We start from the raw sequence: 21,424 nt of genomic DNA, 5'->3' as shown, positions 1-21,424 counted from the left end.
ATCTGTTTCTGGAGCTGATAGTTGAGACATAAATGTTGACCAGGACAATGGCCCTTCTCTGGGAAAAAAAACACCATAGTATCGATAACATCTACTTCAGAGAGGTGGACAGATAATTGGTTTACTATCCCATCTGAAAGAGCAGCTTTGCCAGCACAACACTGCATTGCTGTGTCAGCCGAGATTATCGATGTACCTCTGTGGAGTGCAGCTTAAACTCACAGCCTTCTGATTCAGAGGCAAGGGTGCTATCACAGAGCCCAGTAGACTATAAATGGTATATGTGCTGTAAGTCACATTAGTCTCCCATCAGCCAGAAGTATAAAGCCGTATTATGTGTGTGCATCTCTAAGTGCCTTACGCCAGCCCATTTTTTTAAAGATATTTTTCTATCCGCAGCACTTTTTTTCTGCCTGGCTGTCCTCCCACATGCACAAACTCTTCACAATGAATTAAGCCTGTTCACAGCGAGCAGCTGGCTTCCGCTAGCACTGGATTCAGAGCACATGAAATGTAAATACAAAGCATCTGCTTGGCTCGAAACTGAACAGCAAATCAGTGGTTCCGATAATTAAATATAATTCTAACAGACCACCACTGTGGTTGGTTTATTGAGCTCTGCAAAGGCAGTTAGCAGTGTTAGACCTACAGTGGGTGATTGTCACGGGCAGGGTGTCCATTCCAGGCGCCCCATGTCGTTGGCGAAAGGCCCGATCGATATTTGCGATTAGGGCTCATTTAAATACAGGAGAGGAGCTGCTAGCAGTAATCAAGCTGCTTATAGCTATCTCACCATTTGGAAGGGCTGGAAATCTGGTGGGGGTGAGACTGGTCATGGGCCTACACCAGTATCTTAAAGGGAGGGCTGGAAACATTTTGGGAGAGGGGGGAGTCAATGGAACAGCTTATTTCAGCATCGATGGAAAAAGAAATTGGCGGGTATAAAATGCGCTGCCGATTTGCTAGCACCCATTTTGTACCACCGCCCAAAACCAATTTTAACCCCAGTGTTATCCTGTGACTGACGACAAATCCCGTGGGCTTGAGTCCAGTTATTTCAAAAATGGATATATTTTTCTTAATTCATCGCTTGCTTCCTAGATGGAGTACTCTGTAAACATTTCTAACTGTGACCCATGTAAAGGTGCTGTCTTTTGAATGAGACGTCAAGGTCTCAGGTGGATGTAAAAGTTCCCGTCACACTATTTTGAAGAAGAGTAGGGTAATTCTTCCCCGGGCCCTGGCCAATATTCATTGCTCAATCAACATCACGACAAAAAACTATTATTTGTTCATATATCTCAATTGTTGTTGATGGGGCCTTGCTGTGTACAAATTGGCTGCCACATTTTCTACATTACAACAGTGATTATACTACAAAAAGTACTTCATTGGCACTTTGGGATGTCCACCAGAGGTCATGATAGGTGCTATATAAATGCAAGTCTTTCTTTTTCTTTATGGCCTTCAAGGATCAGGCTGACATTTCAGTAGATACTCTAAGCCCTTCTGTATTTTCTATTTAAGCCACTGAGTGAAGTTCTTGAGAAATGATTGACCTTTCAACGTGATAGCTAGTGGTTATTGCCTTTGCTGGTCATTACCAAGGCTGTAATAAGTTGTATTTATTTTAAGAATTTACATTTTGACTTTTTTTGAAAATCTGAAGATTTTTTTTGAAATGGTAATCTTTTTCACTATATACCTGAACCTGAAGCTGAACTTGGAAAGAATATTTATGTTATCTTTTCTTACTCATTGGGCTTCTGTATATCTGAGGTTCTTTGTTCGAAAGGTGAACATCAACCATCTTCTCAAAGAACAATTTTCAGATTACTCTTCCCATGCATGTTAAGCCACATAGATCAAGAACAAGAGTGCCCAAGTTCTTTTAAGAGTTGCTTGACATTAATCATTGCTGTTGTGCAGTTCAGTAAAATCTTACGGTGGTACATATGCCATGGTCTCCAGTCCATGGCCACATCACCATATCATGATGAGCGAAGCAATAAATATTTTTAGTCCTTAAGACATGTTTATGTAAGAAAGATGAGAACTGCTCCATAAATGCTCAGCATTCTGTATCAATCCAACAATTTCACTTGGAGAGTGAGCAGTGAAGCCTCAAACATGGCTTCGCCCACATGTCGAATTCTTTCTCACGTAAGTGCTGTTATTTGGCACCATGCAGATGTTCAAACGGCAGAGTTAGCCACCACTGGCTAAACTTGTGAAATCTCTGACGCTCCAGCAACCAACAGGATAAAATTGTTGAACTACTTGTCATTGTCGCGATTGCATCCAAGCATATGCTGTTATTTCTCAACTGATGTGAGACAAATACAAAAGCTGCATCCAACAGAAAACGGTTTTAAGATTTTGCTCTATGTGACATTAGTGGGCAGATTACATAATTATTCTTTTATTCAAAATCCGTTTTATTTAATCTATCTGGGTATTCACTCTCTGGTCAGGTCTTTAGACGAGGGGATTAAATGTAATATCTCCAAATTTGCGGATGACACTAAGTTGGGTGGCAGTGTGAGCTGCGAGGAGGATGCTATGAGGCTGCAGAGTGACTTGGATAGGTTAGGTGAGTGGGCAAATGCATGGCAGATGAAGTATAATGTGGATAAATGTGAGGATATCCACTTTGGTGGTAAAAACAGAGAGACAGAATATTATCTGAATGGTGACAGATTAGAAAAAGGGGAGGTGCAACAAGACCTGGGTGTCATGGTACATCAGTCATTGAAGGTTGGCATGCAGGTACAGCAGGCGGTTAAGAAAGCAAATGGCATGTTGGCCTTCATAGCGAGGGGATTTGAGTACAGGGGCAGGGAGGTGTTGCTACAGTTGTACAGGGCCTTGGTGAGGCCACAGCTGGAGTATTGTGTACAGTTTTGGTCTCTTAACTTGAGGAAGGACATTCTTGCTATTGAGGGAGTGCAGCGAAGATTCACCAGACTGATTCCCGGGATGGTGGGACTGACCTATCAAGAAAGACTGGATCAACTGGGCTTGTATTCACTGGAGTTCAGAAGAATGAGAGGGGACCTCATAGAAACGTTTAAAATTCTGACGGGTTTAGACAGGTTAGATGCAGGAAGAATTTTCCCAATGTTGGGGAAGTCCAGAACCAGGGGTCACAGTCTAAGGATAAGGGGTAAGCCATTTAGGACCGAGATGAGGAGAAACTTCTTCACCCAAAGAGTGGTGAACCTGTGGAATTCTCTACCACAGACAGTTGTTGAGGCCAATTCACTAAATATATTCAAAAAGGAATTAGATGAAGTCCTTACTACTAGGGGGATCAAGGGGTATGGCGAGAAAGCAGGAAGGGGGTACTGAAGTTGCATGTTCAGCCATGAACTCATTGAATGGCGGTGCAGGCTAGAAGAGCTGAATGGCCTACTCCTGCACCTATTTTCTATGTTTCTATGTTTCTATGTTTACCACAGCTTGCTAATTCCCAGTTATAAAGGACAAGAAAGGCAGCGAAACATTTAAGGGAATTGTCTTACTACTTTACTTTAAATTTGCTTCAGGGTTCAATCCCACCTTGATTTTGTTAGCTAAGGATTTTGAGCTTGATATTTCTTGTAAGAATACTCTTGAGGTTAAGCCCATTTTGGGGTCACTGCAGGAAAAACCTTCCCTTGCATCTAGCAGTGTTGTACCTATTTAATAGTCCTTTCTGTGGACACCAGATGCAAAAGGTGGAGGTGTTAATTCCCCAACTCTAACATTCTTGTCCTTTATTTAAAGCACAAATGCCTCCCCTCCCCAGCTTACCCACCCTGTGAAAAGCACTCCTCCTTACACCCAGTCCCATTAAACAACTATATGGACTATTTTAGGTTCGGGGCTCAATTGGAAGTTTCTTGCCATACAGTCATTCTTCATAGCAAAACAGAATATTTTTTAAATAGTGAGAAACTTTTATATGTTGGTGTTCAGAGAGATTTGGGTGTCCTTGTGCAAGAAACAAAGAAAGCTAGCATGCAGGTACAGCAAGCAATAAGGAAGGCAAATGGTGTGTTGTCCTTTAATCCAAGGAGTTGGAGTATAAGAGTAAGGAAGTCTTGCTACAATTGTACAGGGCCTTGGTGAGACCACACCTAGAGTACTGTGCACAGTTTTAGTCTCCTTATCTAAGGATGGATATTCTTGCCTTGGAGGTGATACAACGGAGGTTCACCAGATTGATTCCGAGGATGAGAGGGCTGTCTTATGATGAGGGATTGTGTAGAATGGGCCTATACGCTCTGGAGTTTAGAAGAATGAGAGGTGATCTCATTGAAACAAACAAGATTCTGAAAGGGCTTGACAAGGTAGATGCTGAGAGGTTGTTTCCCCTGGCTGGAGTGTCTAGAACAAGGGGGCACAGTCTCAGGATAAGTGGTCAGCCATTTAAGACTGAGATGAGGAGGAATTTCTTCTCTCAGAGAGTTGTGAATCTTTGGAATTCTCTGCCGCAGAGGGCTGTGGATGCTGAGTCTCTGCATATATTCAAGGCTGAGATAGATAGATTTTTGGACTCTCGGGGAATCAAGGGATATGGCGATCGGGTGGGAAAGTGTTGAGGTCGATGACCTTATTGAAGGGTAGAGCAGGCTCGAGGGGCCGAATGGCCTAGTCCTGCTCCTATATCTTATGTTCTTCTCTCAAGTTAATTATAACTATCATTTTTCATTACTACTCATAAATTCACCCAAACAGAAAATCTGTTGAACAGATCTGAAGCTTAATCGGTTTAATCTAATTATGCTGTGACAACATACCTTGTCATCACATAGATAGGAACATTTTGTTTCACCACCTGAAAAATGCTTCTTGCATATTGCACAAAAAAACAACGTGACATTACCTGATAGGGACACAGAAGCAAAACACACCAATCAAATGATGAAGAGCAACTCCAAATCTAGAATAACTTTTAAATAGCAAACGTGTTTAAATTGTGCATTTAAATTAACTATTTTGTTTGAGAGGTTAGATCAAAGATATTTTGTTTTCTAATTACAGTTTGGTATCTTCTCTTTCACAGGAGTTTATGCATTTGGACTTTTTGCCACTGATATTTTTGTAAATGCTGGACAAGTGGTGACAGGAAATCTTGCCCCCCATTTTCTCACCGTTTGCAAACCCAATTACACAGCACTGGGCTGTCACCATGAATCTGTGCAATTCATCAACAGTGAAGAAGCCTGCACTGGCAACATAGATGCCATTACAAAAGCCAGGAAAACCTTTCCATCCAAAGAGGCAGCTTTAAGCGTGTATGCGGCTGTATATCTGGCAGTAAGTACATTTGTTGAATCCTACTATTATTCCTATTAACTGCAATGATTTTTTTGAAGTGTATCCATCAGCTCAAGCAGTCACTGGAAATTACCGAAGGTGGCTGCAAATATCTTCAAGTGTACAGCAAAACAGTGGCCTACAAATGGAAAAACTACAGCAAGAGTTATGCCATATCATTGTTTAGATCAATGTTATTACCCTGGTGAGACTTACTCTGTGTACCTGATGACATTTCCTAATCTGTTTAAAACTTACTAGTAAGTACGTAAGAATATAAGAAATAGGAGCAGGAGTAGACCATTTGGCCCCTCGAGCCCGCTCTACCATTTAATAAGATCATGGCTGATCTGATCATGGACTCAGCTCCACTTCCCTGCCCGCTCCCCATAACCCTTTATTCCCTTATTGCTCAAAAATCCATCTATCTCCGCCTTAAATATATTCAGTGACCCAGCCTCCACAGCTCTCTGGGGCAGATAATTCCACAGATTTACAACCCTCTGAGAGAAGAAATTCCTCCTCATCGCAATTTTAAATGGGCGTTGCTTATTTTGAGACTATGCCCCCTAGTTTTAGTTTCCCCTATGAGTGGAAATATCCTCTCTGCATCCACCTTGTCGAGCCCCCTCATTATCTTATATGTTTAAATAAGATCACCTCGCATTCTTCTAAACTCCAATGAGTATAGGCCCAACCTACTCAATCTATCTTCATAAGTCAACCCCCTCATCTCTGGAATCAACCTAGTGAACCTTCTCTGAACAGCCTCCAATGCAAGTATATCCTTCCTTAAATACGGAGACCAAAACTGTATGCAGTGCTCCAGGTGTGGCCTCACCAATACCCTGTACAGTTGTAGCAGGACTTCTCTGCTCTTATACTCTATCCCCTTTGATACTGATACATTATGATTATATGATTTTACCAATACTGCTGCTCAGTTCAATACGTATGTTACACCTGTTTGCCTTACATAGGCGTCATTTTGAATGAAAACTGAGGAAGCATTTACAGCATAATTGTTGCTTACAAAAGTTATAACTCGCACAAACAAACTCAAGGGATAAAAGATCACCAAATGTGAAGGGAAATTGCAGAAACCTCTAGAGCTATAGCAAGGACGGAGAAGACTCAGAGTCCTCCCAAATGTTACAGTTTAAAGTGCATCAGTGGGATATTCATTCATGACATAATCTAATCAGAATAACCCTAACCGATCACAGTGGTCAAACACAAGTAGCATGTGATTGTATATAGTGCCTCTGTCTAGTAAACTGACCTCCTGAAAGGTGATTCTGTGAGTCAAAGGTTTTTATTGATGTAAGAATCCAACACTTGTAATGTAACAGTGAAATATTTTGACCCAGCTACAGTGGGCGCAGAGGGAGGAGACTTCTCCATTGGTAACACATTGATGGAATTTGAACAAAATTATAACTAATAGGGAGAGGTGGCTACCTCTGTCCCAATACCTTTGTCCCAAGAGGTACTTTCATTTTTTTTTCCAAAAGTGCAGCACAGAAATCTAATCAAAGGACCTCAACTGACAGGTTGTCCTGTTTAACCCTTTCATGAGCTGGTTCAAAGCTGTTGTATTACTTGGACTGACCTCTTCGGCATGTTTGCAGATGATACAAGACTTGGCAATGTAGTAAGTAGTGAGCAGGATAGCAGCAGACCTCAAGAGGACTAAGACAGACTGGTGAAATGGGCAGACACATGGCAGATGCAATTTAGTGCGGATAAGTGTGAAGTGATGTGCTTTGGGAGGAACAACATGCAGAGGCTGTATAATCTAAATGGTACTATTTTGAGGGTGGAGTGTAAGAGCAGAGGGACCTGGGGGTGCATATTCACAAATCCTTGAAGGGGTGGCAGGGCAAGTTGATGAGCTGGTTAAGAAAGCGTATGGGATACTTGGCTATGTAAATAGGAACATTGGATACAAAAGTAAGGGAATCATGCTAAACCTTTACAAATCACTGGTTAGGCCTCAGCTGGAGTATTGTGTCCAATTCTTGGCACCGCACTTTAGAAAGGCTGAGAAGACCTTGCATAGGGTTTACCAGGATGGTACCAGGGATGAGAGAATTCAGTTATGCGGAGAGAGTGGAGAAGCTGAGATTGCTCTCCTTCGAGCAGAGAAGATTAAGGGAGACCTAATGGAGGTATTCAAAATTGTGAGGGGTTTCGATACAGCAAGTGCGGAGAACCTGTTTCCTCTGGCAAGTGGGTAACCAGACGTCATTGTTTTAAAATAATTGGCACAAGAATTAGAAGGGAAATGAGAAGAAATGTTTTCACACCGAGGGTTGTTAAGATCTGAAACGCATGACCTGAAAGGGTGGTGGAAATTTCAAAAGGCAATTGGACATGTACTTTTAGAGGACTATTTTGCAGTGTTATGGGAAGAACGCTGGGATGTGGAACTAAATTAGACAGATCTTTCAAAGAGCCGGCATAGGCATGACAGACCAAATGGCCCCCTCCCGTGCTGTAAGGGTCTATGGGGTCTGCTATGAATGCAACACCTTGTAACCAGTATTCTACCTCCACCAAAGGGCGCATCTGTTGGAGTCCCAAGTGATCCCAGCATCCCTTGGGAGCACTGCATATAAGCAGGCCTCCCATGCTGTGGCAGCACTCTGGAGTCAGAAGAAAGAGACTAAGGTCACACTTACTCAAGTCTACAGTACTCAGTCACATTTCTTTATTTGAGACATAACAACTGGTGACGAGTAATAGATAACGAACCATCATGCAAAAACGCAGAGAACTGTTGGTATCCTGGAGAAATTCTTAGAAAGTGACAATTGGGAAGCCTTTGTGGCCAAACGAGCTGGAAGGGAATGAGAACGCTGCCAAACGAAGGGCGATCCTCCTCACCGTCTGCAGGGCAACAACCTGTGGCCTCATGAAGAATCTTCTTGCTCCGGTGAAACCAACAACCAAATCGTATGGAGAACTATGTACGCTGGTCCGGGAGCACCTAAATCCGAAGGAGAGCGTTCTGATGGCAAGGTATCGATTTTATATATGTCAACAGTCTGAAGACCAGGAAGTGGCGAGCTACGTCGCCGAACTAAGGCGCCTTGCAGGACATTGCGAATTCGGTGGATTCCTGGAGCAAATGCTAAGAGACCTTTTTGTGCTTGGCGTTGGCCATGAGGTTATCCTTCGCAAACTATTGACTGTTGAAACACCGAACCTGAGCAAAGCCATAACGATAGCCCAAGCATTTATGTCCACCAGCGATAACACCAAACAAATTTCGCAGCATAAAGATGCATCGGCAAGTACTGTACACAAAGTAACGTCGTTTTCAGGCAGGAGTGCATATGGCAGAATGTACACGCCTGCAGCTGCACGACCTCAGATGACCCAGAGTCTGCCATCAAGTGTGAATGCTAGGCAATTAACACTTTGTTGGCGCTGCAGAGGTGATTACTGAGCCCATTCAATGCCGCTTCAAACACCATGCGTGCAAAGGCTGTGGAACAATGGGACACCTCCAGCGAATGTGCAGATGAGCTGCAAACCCTGCAAACCACCACGCTGCAGAGGAAGACCGATCCATGGTGGATCAACCTGAACTAGAGACTCGAACCGAGGAGGCAGAAGTGTACGGGGTACACACCTTCACCACGAAATGTTGACCGAGCATGTTAAAAGTTGAACTGAACGTAATTCCAGTTTCCATGGAATTGGACATGGGTGCGAGTCAGTCTATGAGCAGAAAGGCTTTCGAGTGGCTGTGATGCAACAAGGCACAAAGGCCCAAGCTGAGCCCTGTTCATACCAAGCTGAGAACTTACACGAAAGAGCTGATCCCTGTAACTGGCAGTGCAGCAGTAAAAGTCTCAATGATGGAGCGGTGCACGAACTACCACTATGGATTGTACCAGGAGATGGCCCCCACACTGTTTGGCAGAAGCTGGCTGGAAAAAATCCGCTGAAACTGGGACGACATCCCAGCGCTTTCATCGGTCGATGATGCCTCATGTGCCCAGGTTTTGAGCAAGTTCCCGTCATTGTTTGAGCCAAGCATTGGAAATTTCTCTGGGGCGAAGGTGCAGATCCACTTGGTTCCCAGTACACGACCCATCCACCACAAGGCACGGGCGGTGCCACACATGATGCGAGAGAAAGAGGAAATCGAGCTGGACAGCCTGCAACGAGAGGGCATCATCATGCCGGTTGAGTTCAACGAGTGGGCCAGTCTGATTGTTCCGATTCTCAAGGGCGATGGCACGGTCAGAATTTGTGGGGACTATAAAGTAACGATTAATCGTTTTCACTGCAGGACTAGTACCCGCTATCCAAGGCAGATGACCTATTTGCGATGCTGGCAGGAGGGAAGACGTTTACCAAGTTGGACCTGACCTCGGCCTACATGACGCAGGAGCTGGCGGAATCTTCGAAAGGCCTCACCTGCATCAACATGCACAAAGGTCTGTTCATCTACAATAGATGCCCGTTTGGGATTCAATCGGCCGCGGCTATTTTTCAAAGGAACATGGAGAGTCTGCTAAAGTTGGTTCCACGCACCATGGTTTTCCAGGATGACATATTGATCACAGGTCAGGACACCATCGAACACTTGCATAACCTGGAAGAGGTTCTAAGTCAGCTAGATCATGTGGGACTCAGGTTGAAACGCTCGAAGTATGTTTTCCTTGCACCAGAGGTAGAGTTCTTAGGGAGAAGAATCGCGGCAGACGGCATCAGACCCACCGACGCCAAGACGGAGGCCATCAAGAAAGCGCCGAGACCACAGAACGTGATGGAACTGCGGTCGTTTCTGAGACTCCTCAATTATTTTGGTAATTTCCTACCCGGGTTAAGCACCTTGCTAGAACCTCTACATGTGTTGCTACGCAAGGGAGATGACTGGGTATGGGAGAAATCACAATAGACTGCATTTGAGAAAGCCAGAAATCTGTTATGTTCTAACAAACTGCTTGTTCTGTATGACCCATGTAAATGTTTAGTACTAGCTTGCGATGCGTCTTCGTACAGGGTCTGGTGTGTGTTACAACAAGCAAAGGAATCGGGAACATTACAACCGGTCGCTTATGCGTCCAGGAGTTTGTCCAAGGCCGAAAGTGCCTACAGCATGATTGAAAAAGAAGCTCTGGCATGCATTTACGGGGTGAAAAAAATACACCAGTATCTGTTTGGGCTGAAGTTCGAGTTGGAAACTGACCATAAGCCATTCATATCGCTATTCTCAGAGAGCAAAGGTATTAATACCAATGCCTCTGCTCGCATCCAAAGATGGGCGCTCACGCTGTCTGCATATAACAGGCCAGGCACAGAGAACTGCGCTGATGCTCTCAGCCGGGTACCATTGCCCACCACCGGGGTGGAAATGGCACTGCCTGCAGACTTGCTCTTGGTGATGGATGCATTTGAAAACGAAAAGTCATCCGTTACGGCCCACCAGATCAGGATCTGGACCAGCCAGGAATCTTTACTGTCCCTTGTAAAAAACTGTGTCCTCCATGGGAGCTGGTCCAGCATCCCAGCAGAGATGCATGAAGAGATCAACACCCAACATGCAATGCCCATTTTTGCCGCCGGGCGCTTTTTTCCTCCTTTTTTGACCAAAGTTCCGTCCAAAGTACCGTCAGGAGATTAGTAATCCTTTCGACGGTAAATGGGCATAACTTCCCTTTGATCAATTTCGACCCCTATGCTTCTAACTCACTATTGCTATTAAAAATGACACATCTACGAATAAACTTATTTGCAGTCCAGTCTGTTACAAATGTGTCTGGTATGACTGATATTAATTCTGAAGTGATGTGGGCAAATTCTAAGCATAAATCCAAACACAATAAACAGATCTTTGTTTGCTCAGGGTCTGCTATCCTCAAATACTTTTCATACAAAGTCTCTCTACATTTCATGGAGTAACAAAGCTTCCCCGTGGGCCTGGCATTTGTACAGTCCTCATCACTTAAAATGCACACGTTTAAAACGGACAGTTACTTATGTTGGCCAAAGAACGACAACCATTATCCATTTGCACGAGCATCAGTTTCAAAGTTGCCGGTTATAGGGCTAGATTTTCAACTTTTTTTGCATGCTTATCGCCCACTTAACGTTCATTTTACCACTGAAATGACGTGCAACGCCCATATATCGCCCATTTAGCCACAAAATGGAAACTGACGGGCATTTTTCGGAAACTTATCGGCGAGCATTACTTTCCCCATGTGTGTAACGCCAAGAAAAAATAATACCACCAGCCCACTTTTTTGGGGCGGAATCATCAGAATGGGCAAAATCAACGGCAATAATATCGTCCAGCATTAGTATCTGCACAGAATTAACGCCGAGATTCAATAATACCGCCCGCCAATTTTTTTTGTCGAAAAGATCACATTTTCTGAAACTAATGGCCATGAGATCACCCAGCGTCACTTTCACCACCTCGCACACATATCGCCCACAATATCGCTTGCCCAAAAAAACGCCCAGAAAAAGTGGAACTAAGCGGAACTAATCACAGCGTTATGGCCGCCGTGTTCTACATCACATGCCGTATCCTTTGGCTGCCCTGCTTCAACCTCGGCGGAGTTCGAATGTACTCTGGAGGTCTTTGGGGGTGATGTGAACATCTTGACCATACTGTGACCGATTCGAATTTAATAGGTGTCTTCATCGGGACATTCATTCTTTGTGACCAATCGGTGGAAAACAGAGAGCTACTGCAATGGGGCCTGTCCTTTCTCACCCTCTCTTGATGACCAATTACATGCTGCAGACTCGAAATGGCTGAATGAAAGCTCCACAGCATTATGTGCCCAATGTAAGACATGCCAGACTGATGAGGAGGACCAGACATTACACCCCCACCCCCCCACACAAATACAGGGGCAAGCGGTCTTACCTTGACTTGCCCAACACCACCTGCCTTCGGAGACTGTGTTTCCACAAAGAGGTTATCATTGAGGTATGCCAGCTCATAAGGGGAGATCTGCAGCCTGCCAGCACCATCAGTCCTGCACTGTCCGTCGAGGTCAAAGTCACCACGGCACTGTCGTTCTACGCGTCGGGTTCTTTTCAGACCTCAGCTGGCGACATTTGCGGTCTGTCTCAGCATGCCACACATTGCTGCATTAGACAGGTCACTGAAACCCTGTACACATGCAGGAGGGACTTGATCAGCTTCCCTATGACCAGGGAGGCACAGACTGAGAGGGCTCTAGGATTCTCCAGAATTGCAAACTTCCCCAAGGTGCATGGAGCAAATAGACTGTACGCACATCGCGATGCGGGCATCTTTTCAGGATGCAGAGATTTTCAGGAACCGCAAAGGATTTCACTCCCTGAATGTCCAACTCGTTGTCGACCACCAGCAAATTATAATGGCAGTGAATGCTAAGCTTCCGGTCAGTATCCATGATGCTGACATCCTGCGTGACAGCACTGTATCTGATTTGTTTAACAATCAGCCACAAGGTCAATACTGGATGCTTGGTGACAAGGGATATGGCCTCGCCACCTGGCTGATGAACCCCCTGCGTGACACCCACACTGAAGTCGAAAGGCGATAAACGAGGGCCACAGAGCTACTTGCAATATCGTGGAGAAAACCATTGGCGTGCCTAAGCAGCGCTTTAGATGCCTGGACCACTCAGGAGACGAGCTCCAATACCACCCTGAGCAGGCAGCTCAATTCGTGGTGGTGTGCTCCATGCTGCACAACTTGGCTATCAGGAGGGGACAAGAATTGCCTGATGAGTCTGACAGAGCACCTCACCAGAGAGAGGAAGAGGAGGACGAGGAGGCGGACGCTGACATCGACCCAGACAATCAGGCTGACGCAGAAGCCATGCCCCTGCCTCCCTGTAGACTGCATGAAAGGGCCCATGGTGGCATGATAGCTGCAAGAGCCTTACGTCAGGAGCTCATTAATGATCACTTTGCCTGAAAGAACATTGGTGTTATTTACAAAGCTGACACACTGCTGGGTGTGCAGGTCATACATCAATAGTGGGCATCACCTTGGTGACAGTTAAAGTTTAAGCTGATTGAAGTTAAGTGTAATTCTACCCTTTGATGTTAAGGAATCAGAAGCGTGTAATGGTGCAGCTATCTGAGTCAATGCGCTACAAGGTTTTGTTAAATAAAAAACATTTAAACCGAACATTAATCTGAAATCATCAGTATTTCTGTAAAAACCAACCCTTCCCCCCACCCCTCACTTCTCTTCCCCAGCTCTACCCCTTCCCCTTCCCCTCCTGACTCCAAGCTGCCTGGTCGAGGAGCTCCTCAGGCGATGCTTCATTGGGGGGGGGGATGTCGTTCGAACCGCTACTTGGACGGATACGGGAGAGGATGGTCCCAAGGTGGGAGGGAACGTGCTCCGAGCCAGAAGTAAGATGTTGCTCCTGGCTCTCATCTGTTGTTGGCAATGGGGGTGCAGCACCTTGGGGTGCAGTGCCGCGCTCCGGGACCACCGGAAGCCCTCTGCCACCAGTGTTCCTGGCTACCAGCTCCAGGGTCTCCACCATCCCTTCCATGTTATATCTTATTTGTTGGACAAAAACTCGGTACCAACTATGTTCTTAGTGCTTAGTAGGCTTTTTGCTGCTGGTGAATCTCCCTTGTGCTTCCCACAACAGCCAACCAAGCACACACCACAGCCACACACGCTTTTAGTCCCTCTCAGCTCCCTCTGTCTCCTCTTCCGCGCATGTCATGATGACCCTTGACCTCCTGAATCATGGGAATCGAGCATTGCCAGGCCGTTGCTAAGGACGGTGACACTTTACGGCAGATGGTCAGAGAGATTTAACGCTATCGCCCATTTCATATCGCTCATGGTAACGCCCAATTTCAAAAATGGAGACTAGGGGCTTTGAGAATGGGCGAGAAACCGGCGATCTGAAAACCCGTCTTTACCGCCCACACCAGAAATAACAGCCATTTTTGGGTGATATGCACAAAAGTGTAAAATTTAGCCCATGGCGTCTTCAGTGCTCTGTTTATTTCGCGCATTTCATGTATCGAGATCGCCTCTGCACAACAGTTTGGACTGGATTTTCGGTCTTCTGCCGCCCCTGTTCGCGCACCGGGAGGGTGGCAATGGCGGCGGTAAGTTCAGTGCTGGTTTTGACGGGGCGCAGAAGTCTCGCCTCTCACGAGAAATTGGGGTTACCATCCCTGAATGGAAGTGGAGTGCTACATGAAGCCTTCTGGGCGGTAGTGGGGCAGAGGCGTTGGGAGCAGGTCACAGCACTAGGCACTGGGCCCCGTGGCACTGCCGCATGGAAGGGCTTTTCCCTTACTTAAAGTGCCAACAGCCCAACACTCAAGCAGAGTGCCGGGCTGACCGATCGACGCCCGGACACCGCATTCAAAGCACCAACAGGGTTTTTTTTAACCACAGCGTACCTCCCCTTTAAGTTTTGCCTCGCGAGCGGCGCAGCTTCAGGTTACCACCGCCGCTAAACTCCCGCCAAATTTACCGGTGGCCGGAGGCACAAGTGGCCCAAAGTTGTAGGCCATAAAGAGTAAAAGGAAAATCAAAGGAAATTCACAAATTCAGTTAATTAAATAAATCTGGAATTAAAAAGCTATGACCATGAAACTACCAGATTGTTATAAAAACCCAACTGGTTCACTAATGTCCTTTAGGGAAGGAAATCTTGCCTGGTCTGTCCTATATGTGACTCCAGACCCACAGCAATGTGGTTAACTCTTAATTGTCCTCTGAAATGGCCCAGCAAGCTACTCAGTTGTGCCTTCACCACACGGACTGCAGCGGTTCAAGAAGGCGACTCACCACCACCTTCTCAAGGGCAATTAAGGATGGGCAATAGATGCTGGCCTTGCCAGTGAAGCCCACAGCCTGTGAACGAAAAAAAAAATTAAACACAGATAAATGGATGGTTTATCTCCTTATGTGGAACTTTGCTGTGTGCAGAATGGCTGCCGTGTTCACCCACAAAGTAACAGTGACCGCATCAAAATATTTCACTGCATATAAAGCACGTTGCAATGTCCTAATGATATGTTGAATTTACATATAATTGTATAATTTTTTTATATCGGGATGATGATTTTTTTTTGCAGCTCCACTAAAAAGGCAGGGTTGATTTTTTTTTCCCTCCATGTTATCTGATTTTGTTTCGATTGAATTGCCTCGAGGAAGCAGTTAAGAATTAAGTAGATATGAAAAGTTGCCTGTATTTCATGAAATGTGAGCCAAAGATTAACATTTCTCATCAAACTAATTGTGTTATCAAAATCGTAAAAGGTTTGAATTGCGTTACAAATGTTGGCACTGTTATCTTTTGCTGTGACTCGTGAAGTAAGAACTTATTTTATTAAAATTAAGTATCTGCCATCTTTCTCCATTTTAGGTTTTCGACCTCAGTTCCTGGCGAGCTCGCTCTTTACAAGGGTTAACCTCAACTTGAAATTGTTCCACCTTTTCATCTGTATTTGAAAATGTGAATTTTACTTGTGGAATATGACTAGACAGATTTCCAAAGAGACTCTGTATTTTATTTGTTGCAATACCTAATGGAGAATTGCTTTCATTTTGACTGTCTCTGCCACAATGTTTTTCAGTTCAGAGTTGGTGAAGTGGTCTTTTGTCATCTATTATTAACATTGCTACTGTTGTCAATTGAATTGTGTTATGTCTTGAAGACCATGAAGTAGACTCATCCTCCATATTTTACCTCCTGAATTAGTACCATGCTTTATAATCTCACTTCTCCACTATTTATATGTAAATGTTGAGATTGGAGGAGACATGTGTGCACTCGAACAATGTGCATGGAATTGGCAAATAGACTAATGGAAATATTTTATGGCAAATGTCAAACAAGCTCCCAAGTTACACCATGGATTTGATATTTATTAGAGCACAAGCAAAGAATCCATACAATAAATGTTACATCACTGTGGAAGGAGCATGTGTACAGAAGCAAAATACTGCGGATGCTGAAAATCTGAAATAAAAACAGAAAATGCCGGACATGCTCTGCAGGTCAGGCAGAGACAAAGTTAATGGCTGAGATTTTAATCCGGAGGCAGGTCAGGAACTGGGGGTGGGGGGGCTAGAAAGCTATTGGGAAATCCGAGAGAACAGGTTTCCCACAGGCCTTCTGAATTTAACAGCAGGGCCTAATTAACATTTCAAGGCTGTTTCCTGCCTGCAGCCATCCAGGTGGAGGGGCTGGCTGGCTGTGGGTGGGTAGGCCATGGCACTAGGCTGCAGAGAGGAGGGAGGTCGGATTGGGGGGCTGGGGACGGGAGATGTTCAGGAGCTGTAGGAGCATCGGAAGCCAGAAGAGCATCGGAGGCCGAAAGAGCACGGGATGGAGGATGGCCGTGACTCGGGAGAAGGAGGAGCATTGAGGCTGGAAGGGGGAGGCCGAGAAGGTGATTGAGGCTCAGAGAGAGGATTGGAGGCCGAGGGGAGAATGGAGGCTTCGAGGGAGGGGAGGGGGGGTGGGGGGGTTGAAGACCTCGAGATGGGTGTTCGATTCCGGGGGGGTGGGTGAGGCAGGGATGCCAGATGTAGGAGGAAAGTGAAAGTGTATTTACCTTCTGGATCCGTCTCCTGGGAGCTGCCTGCTTCACATCCCACCTCTGTTAAAAGTGGAAGTAGGCAGGTTGGGGTTGAGATCAATGTTTTAACACTCTAACCTCCCACCAGACCCCAACCTACCCCTGTTTTAGGGTTAAAATTCCCCCAACATTTCAGGTTGATGACCTTTCATCAGAAGTTCTGACGGAAGGTTATCGACCTGAAATGTTAACTCGGTTTCTCTCTCCAGGGATGCTGCCTGACCTGTGGAACGTTTCCAACATTTTCTCATTTTATTGACATATTTAATGTTGCATGTTATTCCTCTATTATTTTTTTTCTTTCCAACCTCCACTACAATCTCCTTTTGCAAGGTATGTATCGTTGAACCAGTTCTCTTGTATCCCTGGATAAGGAGGTTAAATCAACTTGCAAGAGAATTTAGCCTGTGGCCAAAGCGTGTTTAACTGAGCGATTAATCATTGTGATGTATAAAAAAGATTTAACATTGCAATTTAATTCTCCTTGTACCTTTAGATGTATATCACATGTACTGTGAAGGCCAACGGCACAAGACTTGCAAAACCTCTCCTCTGTTTGGGCCTCCTGTGTTTGGCATTTCTGACTGGAATAAACAGAGTAGCAGAATATCGAAACCACTGGTCAGATGTTGTAGCAGGATTCATCATAGGAACAGCTGTAGGAGTATTTTTGGTAAGTAAATGCTGTAACAATGAAAGATCGTTATGGTCCAGGCTATAAGTTACAACATTGCTTTGTCAGGGGAAATAATCAGTGTTCCACATCCATTATTCAAGGCTTCATCTGTTTTGTTGTGTGTTCTGCACTTTTCATTTACTTTTAGAGAATTAAGAGATTTAAATGCAGTTCATCAGTACGAACAGTAAACATTTGAAGGGCTAGAAATTTGGCTCCGTTGCGCCCGATTTTTTGGCGCTATGGGTGCCATTTTGTGGCAAAAATGGTGTCAGCACCACGCGTGCGCACTTCTGGCACGTGCCACGCCGGATTCCATCTTGGTGAGGGCGGTAGGGCCAGTGTTCGGAGTGTCTGCCGTAAGTATGTTGAGTAGGCAGATGGCGATGTCGCCGTGTCCTCAACTCTGGAGCTAATTCCCTGTATCAACCTCATGCAACTGAACATGCGTATAGCAGCAGCGAGGACCCCCCACAGATATACTTAAAGGGGTCAGGAACCACTCGAAGGTTAGTTACTGATTTAATTTCTACTGGCTCTGTGTAAGTTTGTGGATGTGTTTAGAGCTTTACAGAGTTGTTTATTTTTGGTGAGGTGACAGGGAGTGGTGCTGCCAGTGGAGAAGGCCTTGCTTCTGAATTCAAGGGTTCTGCTAACACCACTCACTCCCAGTCATGGATGCTCTAGTTGTCATCCCCCTTGGCCTGCAGCATGACAGGGAGATGGAGCAGAGGCAGCAAAGAAGAGGACAAGCAGTGGATGGAGGGGGTGGTTGGGGAGAAGGGCTTTCAGCAGGAGGCCTTACCCACCTAGGGTCTTCCGAGAGCACTTCTTTCACCTCAGCCTGAGCCGGGAGCAGTGCGTGAGGTGTCTGCACTTTATGAAGGAGGTGCTCACAGAACTCTGCCACCTCTTGCAACCAGACCTGCCGCCTCGTTCCAGGGCAAGGATAGTGCTGCCAGTGGTTGTGAAGGGGACCATGGCCCTGAATTTCTTTGCATCAGGATCCTTCCAGACTAGAGCAGGCTATTATGTTCATAATAAAGTAATGTAACTGGGTACTGTAGACGTGAGTAAGTGTGACCTTAACTCCTTTATTCCAACTCCAGAGCGTTGGTACAGCATGGGAGGTCTGCTTATATACAGTGCTCCCAAGGGATGCTGGGATCCCTTGGGATTCCAACAGGTATGCCCTCTGGTGGCAGTATCATACTGGTTACATAGTGTTGCATACATAACATCACTCCCTCCCAAAGTCAATAGTACACTTAATTTACAGGGTGAGACGATCTGGGGCCTTTCGCTCCCTAGTCGATCGTCTCGGTACAAATGCAGGTGTAAGTGAGTTGGTTGGTTCTTCGCTGGGCAGCTGGCCTTGTCCGGCTGCTGGGGATGGTGAGTTCAGCTTCGTGGTCAACCGTGATGTCAGTTGCCACTTGTGTGTGTGTTGGAGGGTCGAAGTTGGTGGTGTCCTCTTCAGGTTGCTCGTGGCTGTCTGTGAATCGCAGTTTGGTTTGGTCCAAATGCTTTCTGCAAGTTAGTTCTTTAGCAAGTTTGACCTGAAACACCCTACTCCCTTCTTTGGCTACGACAGTGCCAGCAAGCCATTTGGGACCATGTCCATAGTTGAGTACAAATACAGGGTCATTGACTTCAATATCGCGTGACAAGTTTGCGCAATCATGGTACATACTTTGTTGATGCCGCCTGCCCTCGACGTGATCATGGAGATCAGGGTGGACGAAAGAGAGCCTTGTTTTGAGCGCCCTTTTCATGAGCAGCTCGGCTGGAGGAACTCCGGTGAGCGAGTGGGGTCTGGTGCAGTAGCTGAGCAGCACTCAGGACAGGTGGGTCTGCAGAGAGCCTTCCGACACGCATTTCAAGCTTTGCTTGATGGTTTGGACTGCCCATTCTGCCTGGCCGTTAGATGCGGGCTTGAACGGGGCAGATGTGATGTGCTTGATCCCATTGCGGGTCATGAATTCCTTGAATTCAGCTCTGGTGAAGCACGGCCCATTGTCGCTGACAAGGACATTAGGCAGGCCATGCATGGCAAACATGGCTCGTAGGCTTTCGATGGTGGCAGTGGACGTGCTTACAGACATTATTAAACACTCAATCCATTTTGAATAAGCATCCACAACAACCAAAAACATTTTGCCTAGAAACGGGCCCGCGGAGTCAACGTGGATCCTAGGCCATGGTTTGGAGGGCCAGGACCACACACTTAGCGGTGCCTCCTTGGGTGCATTGCTCAGTTGAGAGCAAGTGTTGCATTGGCGCACACATGACTCCAAATCTGAGTCGATGCCAGGCCACCACACATGAGATCTGGCTATAGCTTTCATCATTACAATGCCTGGGTGGCATATGCACGTTTCCCTGCCTTTCTTAGGCAAAACCAAGCGATTGTCCCACAAAAGACAGTTCGCCTTTATGGACATTTCGACTTTGCACTGCTGGAACAGCTTGATCTCTTCATGCATCTCCGCTGGGATGCTGGACCAGCTCCCATGGAGGACACAGTTTTTTTACCAGGGACAGTAAAGGATCTTGGCTGGTCCAGGCCCTGATCTGGCGGGCCGTAACGGGTGGCTTTTCATTTTCAAATGCATCCATCTCCAAGAGCAAGTCTGCAGGCTGTGCCATTTCCACCCCGCTGGTGGGCAATGGTAGCCGACTGAGAGCATCAGCACAGTTCGCTGTGCCTGGTTTGTGGCGGATTAAATAGTTATATGCAGACAGCATGTGCGACCATCTTTGGATGCAGCCAGAGGCATTGGTATTAATCCCTTTGCTCTCTGAGAATAGCGATATGAGCCGCTTATGGTCAATTTCTAACTCAAACATAAGACCAAACAGATATTGGTGCATTTTTTTCACCCCATGAATGCATGGCAGAGCTTCTTTTCAATCATGCTGTCAGCCCTTTCCGCCTTGGACAAACTCCTGGAGGCATAGGCGACCAGTTGCAATGTTCCCGATTTGTTTGCTTGTTGTAACACAAACCTGATCCCGTATGAAGACGCATTGCAAGCTAGTACTAAATGTTTACATGGGTTATACAGAACAAGCAGTTTGTTGGAACATAACAGATTTCTGACTTTCTCAAAAGCAGCCTCTTGTGATTTCCCCCATACCCAGTCATCTCCCTTGCATAGCAGCACACGTAGGGGTTCTAGCAAGGTGCTTAACCCGGGTAGTAAATTACCAAAATAGTTGAGGAGTCCCAGGAACGACTGCAGCTCTGTCACGTTCTGTGATATCGGTGCATTCTTGATAGCCTCCGTCTTGGCGTCGGTGGGTCTGATGCCGTCTGCTGCAATTCTTCTGCCTAAGAACTCGAACTCTGGCACCAGGAAAACATACTTCGAGCATTTCAACCTGAGTCCCACGCGATCAAGCCGACTTAGAACCTCTTCCAGGTTGTTCACGTGTTCGATGGCGTCCCGACCTGTGATCAATATGTCGTCCTGGAAAACCATGGTGCGTGGAACCGAATTTAACAGGCTCTCCGTGTTCCTTTGAAAAATAGCCGCGGCCGATCGAATCCCAAATGGGCATCTATTGTAGATGAACAGACCTATGTGTGAGATGATGCAGGTGAGGCCTTTCGAAGATTCCGCCAGCTCCTGCGTCATGTAGGCCGAGGTCAGGTCCAACTTGATGAACGTCTTCCCTCCTGCCAGGGTTGCAAATAGGTCATCTGCCTTGGGTAGCGGGTACTGGTCCTGCAGTGAAAAACAATTAATCGTTACTTTATAGTCCCCACAAATTCGGACCGTGCCATCACCCGTGAGGACCAGAACAATCGGACTAGCCCACTCATTGAATTCCACCGGC

The 21,424-nt window shown here is 45.9% G+C and overlaps 1 protein-coding gene across 1 annotated transcript in view; it reads left to right on the top strand.

Moving 5' to 3' along the window:
- The window catches only part of LOC139269116 (phospholipid phosphatase-related protein type 5-like), a 210,581-nt gene that overhangs the window by 148,972 nt on the left and 40,185 nt on the right, over positions 1-21,424 (top strand). The window contains exons 4-5 of the mRNA XM_070888218.1: positions 5,051-5,304; positions 17,402-17,578. Coding sequence (XP_070744319.1) covers positions 5,051-5,304; positions 17,402-17,578 — 431 coding nt within the window. The remainder of the gene's footprint in view (positions 1-5,050; positions 5,305-17,401; positions 17,579-21,424) is intronic.

This window comes from Pristiophorus japonicus, chromosome 8, assembly GCF_044704955.1.
Source record: "Pristiophorus japonicus isolate sPriJap1 chromosome 8, sPriJap1.hap1, whole genome shotgun sequence".
In the NCBI taxonomy this organism is placed as follows: domain Eukaryota; kingdom Metazoa; phylum Chordata; class Chondrichthyes; family Pristiophoridae; genus Pristiophorus; species Pristiophorus japonicus.
This window is presented reverse-complemented; position numbering and strand designations above follow the sequence as displayed.